The 10,583-nt window shown below is 36.6% G+C and overlaps 2 protein-coding genes across 2 annotated transcripts; one reads left to right on the top strand and one right to left on the bottom strand.

Annotated features, from left to right (window-relative positions):
• Positions 1-944: 944 nt before the first annotated feature.
• On the top strand, positions 945-4,972 carry LOC144965698 (uncharacterized). Its single transcript, XM_078901298.1, has 3 exons — positions 945-1,293; positions 2,184-2,288; positions 3,494-4,972. The coding sequence occupies exons 1-3, from the start codon at positions 1,087-1,089 to the stop codon at positions 4,436-4,438; spliced, it is 1,257 nt and encodes a 418-aa protein (XP_078757424.1). The 5' UTR covers positions 945-1,086; the 3' UTR covers positions 4,439-4,972.
• Positions 4,973-5,737: 765 nt separating this feature from the next.
• On the bottom strand, positions 5,738-7,373 carry LOC144965699 (uncharacterized). Its single transcript, XM_078901299.1, has 2 exons — positions 7,016-7,373; positions 5,738-5,946 (listed from the first exon to the last, which is right to left on the bottom strand). The coding sequence occupies exons 1-2, from the start codon at positions 7,230-7,232 to the stop codon at positions 5,753-5,755; spliced, it is 411 nt and encodes a 136-aa protein (XP_078757425.1). The 5' UTR covers positions 7,233-7,373; the 3' UTR covers positions 5,738-5,752.
• Positions 7,374-10,583: the final 3,210 nt, after the last annotated feature.

Genomic DNA, 10,583 nt, shown 5'->3' with positions numbered 1-10,583 from the left:
ATGTTTAAATACTTGTTATTTCAAATTACGGCAGTATAGATATTTATAATTGATATTTTCCTTTGTCTCTCTATGAATGGTTGTTGATATTATCAAGGTTAGTGGTATTGGTAGTACATTCATAATTGTCATCAATCAATGGTCTCAAAGCCGTATTATGTTGTGATGGATCAAAGATTAAATTTAAAGGTAACTTTTATGATTTGAATTAAAATAAATCCACCTCCCTATCTCTCTCTCTCTCTCTCTCTCTCTCTCTCTCTCTCTCTCTCTCTCTCTCTATCCTTTCTCTATCTCTCTCTCTCTCTCCTTCTCTCTCTCTCTCTCTCTCTCTCTCCTTCTCTCTCTCTGTCTCTTTCTTACTTTCTCTGTCTCTCTTTCTCTGTCTTACTTATATTTGTCTTTCTTGCTTTGTCTGGCACTGTTCCATAAACAATTTTTTTTCGTCAGATCTTTGATGTAATTGTAAAGGAGATTATCTGGAGTTGGTTTGAGTGTGTGGGGGCGAAGTGACCGAGTGGTTAAGACATTGCACTGTGACCCGGACGAGCCCTGGGTTCGAGCCCCGCTTCAGGCACTTTCTTTTTTTTCGCCGTGGACAAGATTATGAACCCCCAATTTGCTCACATGGACAACATGGATGATTCCTGTTGACATCAGACATCTTGTTTGATGAATTATCCATATATTCCTTCGTGGAATGTCAAGGCGATGATATCTTATGATGACGTGGCGGAAGGGCATCATTTTAAAATCTTTTTTTTTGGGGGGGGGGGGGGGAGTGTATTCACATTACAACAATGAGCCAATGAAAATTTGGGTTATCAGACCGGTTAAGGACACGTCGATATGTCCCAATGGTGTTTTGAATTAAATAACAAATTGTTGCTTGTTATTCCCAGATTTGCAAAACAAGTAACATGACCAATGAAGTCATAGCTCAGGCGACGAATCAAAAAGACGGAAGCTACTTCACTTTCGACGGAACGCATGTCGCTATTGAGAGTATGCGGTAAATGACTAGGGGAGTTAATTTTGACATTTTACACGGTTCAGTCCCTTGATGGAAGTGGAGATTTCTTCAAAATGGCGACCAATGCAAACATGGCAATGGACCCTGTTTCGAAAAAACGATACAAGGAAAAAATTGAAAGCGTGAATGGGATTGATCCCTATTACATACAATCGGAAAAATGGTCAAAGGATATCAAGATGTATCCTCCAATCACGTACCATCATATTTTTACTTATCTGGTGTTACGAGAAAGTTTCTGCACAAGTGAGGATTTCGGGGTAAGTAAAGTTTGCATCTCATCTCATAACCCACATGGGATTCGCCTTTTCTTTTTTTTTTTTTAATGTAGACGTTTTGATGGTTTAAAAAAATATGATAATAACTCAATAGTCTTAGAAGTTTTAAGATGTGTATATGGTTTTTTTTATATTTTGAATATTTTATTGATGTTTGAGTTGTCAGTATCCTTCGATTCTCACTCAGAAGAGCCAGATTCCAAGTCCAAGTCCAACCAATTTTCTCAGTTCAACTTGTTTTTTTTTCCAGGCAATTTTTTTTCTTCTATTTCTGTGTGGACATGAAGAATCTCAGTCTCTTGATCATTTTTTTTTTTCATATGATGATATTGAATGTTTATATTTATAGTCTTATGTTCATGTTCATCATAACATAAGAATCGTCGTACTGATGGTCTTCTACTTCTGCTTCTTTGTTTCACAATAAATTGAAACTTGTAACTAATGATACTCTATGGTGTATGTGTAAGTGTGTGTGTATGTGTGTGTGAGTGTGTGTGTGTGTGTGTGTGTGTGAGAGAGAGAGAGAGAGAGAGAGAGAGAGAGAGAGAGAGAGAGAGAGAGAGAGAGAGAGAGAGAGAGAGAGAGAGAGAGAGAGGTCGCCAAAATTAATTAAAACCCTCAAACTCAAACGTGTTTATTTTAGTTTTAGAGTATTAGAGTCTGAGCTCCTTTTCCCCCTCTTGTCAGTAAAGTCAGTTGCTCCAAAATTTGATTAATAATTGCATTGTTTGATGTTCTTTTTATTAAGTGGTGAGGTTATTACTTTTACTTTTTTAAAACTTAAAACTTAAAATTACCTATTCTTATTGAGTTTGTCAAAGTAAGGCTAAGTTTGTTGATCTGACTTCATTTATTTTTCAATTTTTCAGGCACTAAAGGGCCTTGCTGCTTTTAACCAAGCATACAATGGATGGGTTAAAGAGCTGCTGGTTTTCCAACCTCCTGGATGTGACAATAAAATTGTGAAAGCAAAGGTAAATTCCTACAAATGATTTAATCACATTGATTGATGATTTTGATTCAAATTCATAGACGGAGAGTGAAAGGATACATACGAAAAAAAAAGAGGAGGGTGGCAGTCTCATTATGGGAGCATATGTAGCAGTTCAATAGGCTATCCAATATTAAATTTCACAGTGGACCATTTTTGCAAAGGGATGCAAGGTTCCTTAACCAATTTTGACTAGTTTTTAAAAAGAAATGAGGACAAAGGTCTCCATGCTCAAAATCATGAGTGAAGCACTTTGGTGAAAGCTATAACTATAAGCTAGTATCGCAGAGGATTGCCATTTGAAGCCGCAATTTTATTACAAAAAACTGTAAATTTTATCACTTTTCCGTAAAATTAGTCATTTTTGTATGTTGAGTTAACTGTTGGGATTCGGATAACATTATGTATCTTAATACAGATCATGTCGTCTTAAAGCATGGTCATCAGGAGGAGGCTTGGGCTTGCTTAAGTTCGAAGTAGACATAGACCAAAGATTTCCATGAAATACATTTCACAGATATTTCCTTTCATTAGTGAGTCGTAATGTCGCAACACCACCCGATAATGCGGCTGTTGTAGTGGTATATGTTTGGGTTGGTTTTTTTTGTGGCTTTTTTTAAAATGTATTTTTTGTTTTTTAAATTTTATATTTATTTTTGTAATTCATGATGGTATAAATTGAATAAAAACACTCAATTTGAAAGGGGAAAAAAGGGAGTCATTTATCATAATGAAGAATCCTGGTGTTGAAGAGGTCTGTCTTATTTTGGTGTGATGAATTCAGTAATTGAGCTTCGTTTGCGATGTGAAACAATGCTCTGTTGCACAATCCTTGTGACTGTCTTGAATATAATATAGTTATATTTTATTATAATTTCTGTTTGTGTGTGTGTGTGTGTGCGCGCACGTTAATGCATAATTTATATTGGCAATTGTCTAAAAATAAACTTTTGGATTGATTGAAATTGATGATATGATGGCACAATTTGTTTTTGTGCAAGTTGTCATTGCTTCAATACCTCAATGGGTCTGAGTTCAATCAAAATGTACCAAAAGGGTGCAATTTTTTAAATCGTTTCCATACAGCCTTTCAATGGAGGAGGGGGGGGGGAGGACTAAATAAAGAATCGTAAGTGTATGAACAGTGTGAAATCTTTTCTGATTTTATGTTTCCTTCCTTTATTTCAGGTTCTTCATTCAATGAGACTAAGCGAAAAGCCGGTGGAGGCATGGGCGATTGTGTCTGATGATGGACGTGTATGCTCGGCTCATTGCACATGTGTTGCAGGATTAGGAGAAGTTTGCACTCATGTTGCAACCATTCTCTTCTTCATCGAAGCCACAAACAGAGTAGCAGAGAAGGAAACCGTGACAGGTCGCCCAGCTTACTGGAAACCTCCATGTGGCCAACAGAATTGTGCAGAGAGTTTGAGGACAGTTGACATAAATTTCACTGGAGCCCAGTCTCAAAGGAAAATACTTCTGAATGAAGAAAAGGTCAAAACCCCCCATCCAAAACCAAAATGTGTTGAACCCTCATCAGCCGTGAAGGAGACCTTCCTTAAAAAATTATCAACCTTATCTGTTGTGAAGGAGCATCAGACTCCTTTCATTCCTTCGACCAAAATGCCTGTATTTTTTCGATCATTTATAAATGAAGAATTTATTGATCGTTCGTATGATGATATCCTTCAATATTGTGATAGTTTAGATTTTTCTTGCTCCCCTGAGCAATCATTATTTGCGGAAAAGGAGACTCGTGCGCAAAACAAATCAAATGTGTGGCATAGGCTTCGGGAGGGGAGGATTACGGCCTCAAAGTTTTATTCTGTATGTCACACGAACATTTCCTTTTCCACTTCAATGAGCCTGTTAAATTCTTTGATTTCGTCAAAAAATGTATTATCAAATGTGTCTGCTGTTAAGTGGGGAATGGACAAAGAAAGCGAGGCATTTGATGCCTATGTTCATTCTGTCGATAGGTATATCCATCACAGTTTTACCTTCAGGCGTTGTGGTCTCTTTATAAAGAATGAGACACCTTTCATTGCAGCTTCACCAGACGGCATCGTTTATTGTGAGTGTTGTGGACAAGGATATTTTATTGCATTCAAGAAAGAATTTTACTTTTAATAATTTAATTCTTTTCATAAGAAATTTATCACATTTATCATTTATGTAAACAAAATGTGTTCTAAATTTTTTTCATAAAATGCAATTTTATTTTTAGCCACTAGTTGCACTTAGTTTTCATGATATGATTATGATTTTTCATGATTTTTTTTATGTTTCTCATTCAAAACCCATTAGGCATATATTGAAATATAAAGCAATAATAATAATAATGCTCAAAATTGGATAGTAAGTAGAGAATACAAATTTAATGTGCCCCCATTGGAAAATGGATTTGTTTCTCTTTCCTTGTGAATAGTTAGTTTTTTCCTCTCCTTAATTAGTTTTTCAAATTTTGAATTTTTTATGTGATTGTTCACTTTGATTTCCCAAATTTTAAGAAGCTAAATAGTTAATAAAATATTTTGATTACTTCCTTCTTTTTTTTACTTACTTACTTACTATGGCTATTATTATTAATATTATATTATTTCAAACCATTCAAAATTTAAATAAATTCATGTTGACATGTTGAGACATCAATATTCTACAAAATGCCCTATTTGTGTCAATTTTTTACCTTACATGTTGTTTTAATTGTTTGATTTTTGTAAAACTAGCGGCAATTTTTTGGGCAAAATTTTGCTATTTTTTATGGCAAATTTTGGCACATTTTGGTGTTTGAAATGGCAAAAATTCCGTGGGGACAGGTCTCTTTACATGTCCGAACCATTTCAATCTTTATTGATAAATTTTTCACTTCAGTCACCCTTCGGTTTAGTTAATTTCTCACTTTATCTTTTCTTGTCCAGCCAAGTGACCATCTCAACATCCTCATTTCTGCCACCTCAACTTCTGTATCTTGTTTCTTTATGGGGTACAACCCAACAGCTTGTGAGGCCGGTCACAAGCCTGGATAAATGGGTAGTGTTTGCTCAGGATGGGCATTCTGGCAGTAAAACTCAAGCCACAACTAACAAATGAATGAAACTCAGCTTTGCAATGCGGCTAATCATTTTAAAAAAAGAACTTTTATATAGCATAGTATCCACTAAACATGCTCAAATTCAAAGCGCTTTACAAATAGTCCCTGATTATCAGCAACACGTACCATGTAGGACGAGACATGGCTCATTTTTACACCTGAGTACGGTGAGAGAATGTGCATAAAGAGCAGTTCCAAGGACTCAACTATGCGCCACTCAGAGCGGGGCTCGAAACTAGGACCATCTGACAGGTTATTTCAGAATCTCACATCAGTTAAATCAAGATGATCAAGAAGATAAAATTTTACCAAGGGACGCCCTAATGGAAATTTGATTTTTAAGTAAATTTTCATTGGTATTTTTTTTTTTTAGGGGGGAAAATAGTGGCCAAAACATTAAACCTTACTTTATTTTCAAAACGTCTCAACTGGCGTAAGTGACGATTCATGCCAATTGTGGTGTTTTTCACCAGATTTGGTCTTGAAAGATTCTTATTTGGAATCCAATCAGGATCTGTATCCATTCTGTAGTAAGCTGGTCGACCTGTAAAGAATGAAAATTTTGTCATATTTCTCCTTGATGTTTACATAATGCTAGATTTAAGACCTGCCAAAGTCGACAAAGATCTACATATCTTTGTTTTAAAAAATCTGAATTTGAAAAGGAAAAATCTGAAATTCATCAAAATGCAAGATTTTCACTCTTATTTACATGAATTGCCTTTTTAAGATGATAAGAATGTAGAACTACGGTTTTAGACAATTTCCTCGCAATCAGGCACTTTAAGAAAGATGTGGCCTCTCTGAGAGGAGTAATTTTACCAATGCTTTATTAACTAGACATTTTATGTTGCTGAAGAAAGATGACAGACACATTTTTAAAATGTTCATGGTCACACAAAATTTCATTCGATGGGTTACGAACCACTTACATTGAACTATTGCAGGGGAAATTGTAAGTGAAAAGAATGGACAAACACTTTATAAAAATCTATGACTACGAATTAACTCGTGTTAGATTTGATATGATGTGAGATATGATTTTTTAAAAGTGTAGAAAATATTCTTGCCTGTTTTTAGTGGGCTATTGAAATGCATAATGTGGGATAAATTAGCATGGAATAGAAGGTGAAAGCATGGGATTCGACTTTAATTTTTTTTAAAAACATTTTTCGTATCAAACAAGTCTTTCATATAACCGTGTAGGTTGGATGGTTCAACGTTTTGAAAATGAGTATATGTGTCATAGATTTGATATCTGCCAATCACAGTTTGACTGGAGATCCCCCTTCCTAAATGTCACTTCTCACTCTATTCCCCTGTCCGGAGGTAAAATAAACATTTAAATTTTATTTTTTTTTAAATACCCCCCCCCCCCCCCAATAATTGATTAAAATTACTCCGCCCGCCAGAGTCCATGCCCCTCCGAAAGTGCCAACAATCACACGAGAATCGAGAACGTGAAAGAGTGAATAAAGTGTCGAATCGTAGAGCCTCAGTTCTTTGTAACAAAGTAAATGAAAGAACAAACAACCTACGGCCTTGTATCAAAACTCAATATTTATTAGTAGTCAAATGAAACAAGTTTAATTAAGTGAAGGAAACAATCTTACCTGAGACAAAGTGGTCAGAACACACTTGGTGGTAGTATTTGATATTTTCAACTGTGATGTCTGCTCTGTTGATGGCCTTCAGCCACAGCCGTTGCCTTTTCTTTGTTAGCTCCAAAATTGAGTTTCCTTCGTCATATTTTACGGTCGGAATCCCATAGAGAGATAATCCTTTCATTTTAGATTTATTGCATCCATAGACAGCACAAATCCGCGGCATTTTTGACAGTTTTGTGTTGACTCGGCCACACTCAGTCACTCAGTTCCTAATGTAAACAACTCGATCGGAAGTGAGAAATCTCTTCCTACAAGGGAAGTAACCGTGGATGGTAAATGCGTGACGTCATCGGCATACTCTCAATAGGTTACACCTACCAACAGGGAGGGAGGAAAATGTACGTACTGGTAGTCCTTAAGAGACATAAGGCCCACATACCTATATGCAGGTCTGATTTTATCCATGTTTCTATAGCGTTAAACGGACAATAGAAATCCCATGCTATCCTTAGGATAGGTCTTTAGTCCATTGATACGTACTTTCCGCCAGATATAACATGACCCATATAGCAATCACTTCTGGATGGACAGTGGGGGGGGGGGGGGGGGGGGGGGGGGGGGGGGGGGGGGTCGTCAAAATTTTAAACATCTCGACTTTACCTAGAGAGATTCAAGTCCCTTTATGCGCGTCTGAAACGAGTGCTCTACCACTGAGCTATCGCCCGACCCCCCCCCCCCCCCCACCCCTTCAGGAAAATGTACGTAGCCATTGTTTTTGTAACTGCTGCAAACTGTAAACCAGGTTTGTCTATAGTCTGACACTCAAAAGCAACCCTTAGTTACTGGGTGCTAACTCTAGTAATTATCCGGACTGATGGAATGTTTAATGTTTTCAAATGTGTAGAATAAACGGCGGGTAGATTGGTAGATTATAGAAAAATGCATACGGTAGAGACATTTTACATTTAGATACTGCAGTTTAGAGCGTATTTGAATATTTGATTTGTCTAAGACTAGAAAAAAAAAAAAAAAGATAAGGAGAAAAGCATCTCACCCGACGTGTCGGGTCTGACATCCGAACCGAACCCATTTATGGGCCTAGTTTATCATTGTTTTAATGCACAATAGTTTGCGTCATGTTTTGAGATTTCCATTACAACAATGAGCCCATAAGGAATTGGGTTATTAGATCTACAAATTTTTGCACGTCGATCTCACCCATTAAACCTTTTTTTATTTTAATTGTTGTTTATTTCGTCATGAAACGTGTTTTGCATTAAAATTCTTACAATATTCATCATTGACGACACATACCTATATGCAGGTCTGATAACCCAAATTGTGAGGGTCTCATTGTTGTAATAGAAAAACACTCGAATCAACGCAAAATGTTGTCCATTCCAACAATGTTAAATCAAGTCTATAATTGCGTTCTGCTATCAGACCTGCACATATGTGCACATTGATCATTGCGTATAGCATTACACTCATTCACACCCGAGTTAAGAGGTACATTTACTTAAAATGTCTTACCCAGGACCATCATGCCAGGATCAATATTTAATATGATAGCCTCCGACCTGATCACAGACAACGCTTTATTATCCCATACTATTGTGGCGCCTCTGTGCGCGTCACTGCGGCTACCGCCTAGGCCATCTCTGTTATTGAAAAAAAAAAAAAATAGACCCTAAAAATAAATTTCCCAGTGGGATGAATAAAAAGAATTCTATTTTTAAAATAAGTTTTCATTTATTTATTTAAAATTTCACGGGGGTTTCGAATTGCCAATGTTCAAAGATTATTATCATAGAATGAAATGTTAACCTAAACAACCTAACATCAGAAAATGATGCGAGAATTCAACTCTTTTGGAAAGACGTAGACTTGACACAGATAAGCTTTTAAAAAAATGATGTTGTTTTCATAAGAATTCAAAATTTTAATAGTTTACTATTTTAAAATGAAAAGTTTTGAAAATAAATGGGGCACAGGCTGTGTGATGTAGACATCCTGTTTATATAACATCTTTTCTATTTACTTTAACGGCGGTTGTCTTAAAGTTCATGAGTGCTAAGGTGATGTTTATACGGCTATGAGGTCTAGTGGTATGACACTCGCTTTCGGATCGGAAGGTCCTGGGTTCGAGCCTCGCTTGGCGCATAGTTGAGTACTTGGAAAAGGCTGTTTACTCACATTCTCTCACCGTACTCAGGTGTAAAATGAGTACCTGGCCGTTGATAGCTTTGTCTCTGTCGGAAAAAAACCCCCTGTAATATCGTCTAAGAGGCGTCATGTCTAATTCACATTTTACGTGTTCTGTTGGACAGAGATCCTTTGTAAAGAGCTTTGATCACGTTTCGTGGATATTGCACTATATAAAAGCTCAATTTATTAATTTATATTGTGTGTAATATGCTCGAATTCCTTACCAGTAGAGTCAGACTTAAAGTGGTTATGTCCCGATAGAGTACTCCCTTCACAAGCAAAGGGACCGAGATCGATCCCGGATGAAATGGAGATTGTTCCCCCCCCCCTCTTGTCTTCCTAACTAGTAGTTATTGGATAGCTGGGTCTGTCAGATATGACGGAAAGTACTTTACCATAGACTAGTGTCCTATCCAAAGGACTGCAAGAAATTGCTTTTGTCCGTTTCACGCTATAGAAACCGGGATAAACTCTGGCCCCCATTGGTTCTGAAGGGCTGCTTTTAAAGTTGTTGTGTACCTATATTTAAACCAGAGGCGTCGTATGTCTATGATATAGATACATACCCATACTATCGTGTGTTTATGTGTGTGTGTGTGTGTGTGTGTGTGTGTGTGTACTTGTGCACTATGAGCATTTTTGCCAAGATGAGGATCTTTTAAATCGATCGATATTTAAAGGACGAATTTTCTTACCAAATTTTGAAAACGTGTTTATCAGAGTAAATAAATAAATATCTAAATAAATAAATAAATAAATAAATAGATAAATGGATAAATAAATAACATTCCCTTTATTCATCACATAGGGGAAATTTGTCTCTGGATCTATTCCAAGGGAAAACTGGAATAACCCAGGCGTCACCCGCAGTGCAGCACCGCAAATTGAGCGAGGGCGAAGTGACTTGCTTAAGGCCACACAGCGCAGGGGGTATACGAACTCGGTACCTTTCGGGTACAAAGGAAAGCCACGCTTCCCCCTGTACGGCAGTTGACTGGTTTAAAAAAGATTCTCCATGAAACTAATAATCTAAAATCCGGTTTCAAAATCTCAAAACCCTAAGACTTAGAATGAGAAACATAGATATTCTATTATTAAATATAATGCTACTAACAAATTAAATAGTCTCTGAAAAAGGGTGGTAGAAATCAGTAGTCAAATGCGTATTCAAAACATCGACGAATGAAAAAATATACAGGTGGATTTTCCTAACGAACAATCATTCCTAGTATTTTTTGTTGTCGAAGGCCAAAGTCAATATATTATTTTCATTTAATACCGTATAACAACGTGCTTTTTGGTGGACCTATGCTTTGATTTGCTGGTTTAACGGTCATAATACAGTTATTGTAATGATGACGATGAT

The sequence above is a fragment of the Berghia stephanieae genome, chromosome 2, assembly GCF_034508935.2.
Source record: "Berghia stephanieae isolate SIO BIC M18660-M18661 chromosome 2, UCSD_Bste_1.3, whole genome shotgun sequence".
Classification (NCBI taxonomy): domain Eukaryota; kingdom Metazoa; phylum Mollusca; class Gastropoda; order Nudibranchia; family Aeolidiidae; genus Berghia; species Berghia stephanieae.
Note: the sequence above shows the minus strand (reverse complement) of the source record. Positions and strands in the feature narration are given on the sequence as shown.

Bases quoted from the DNA above. Each gene is read 5' to 3' on its own strand.
- LOC144965698 (XM_078901298.1), top strand. From the start codon at position 1,087: ATGGCGACCAATGCAAACATGGCAATGGACCCTGTTTCGAAAAAACGA. The intron at 1,294-2,183 runs GTAAGTAAAGTT...TCAATTTTTCAG, and splicing joins GCACAAGTGAGGATTTCGGG to GCACTAAAGGGCCTTGCTGC. The intron at 2,289-3,493 runs GTAAATTCCTAC...CCTTTATTTCAG, and splicing joins ATAAAATTGTGAAAGCAAAG to GTTCTTCATTCAATGAGACT.
- LOC144965699 (XM_078901299.1), bottom strand. From the start codon at position 7,232: ATGCCGCGGATTTGTGCTGTCTATGGATGCAATAAATCTAAAATGAAA. The intron at 5,947-7,015 runs GTAAGATTGTTT...CATTCTTTACAG, and splicing joins TTCTGACCACTTTGTCTCAG to GTCGACCAGCTTACTACAGA.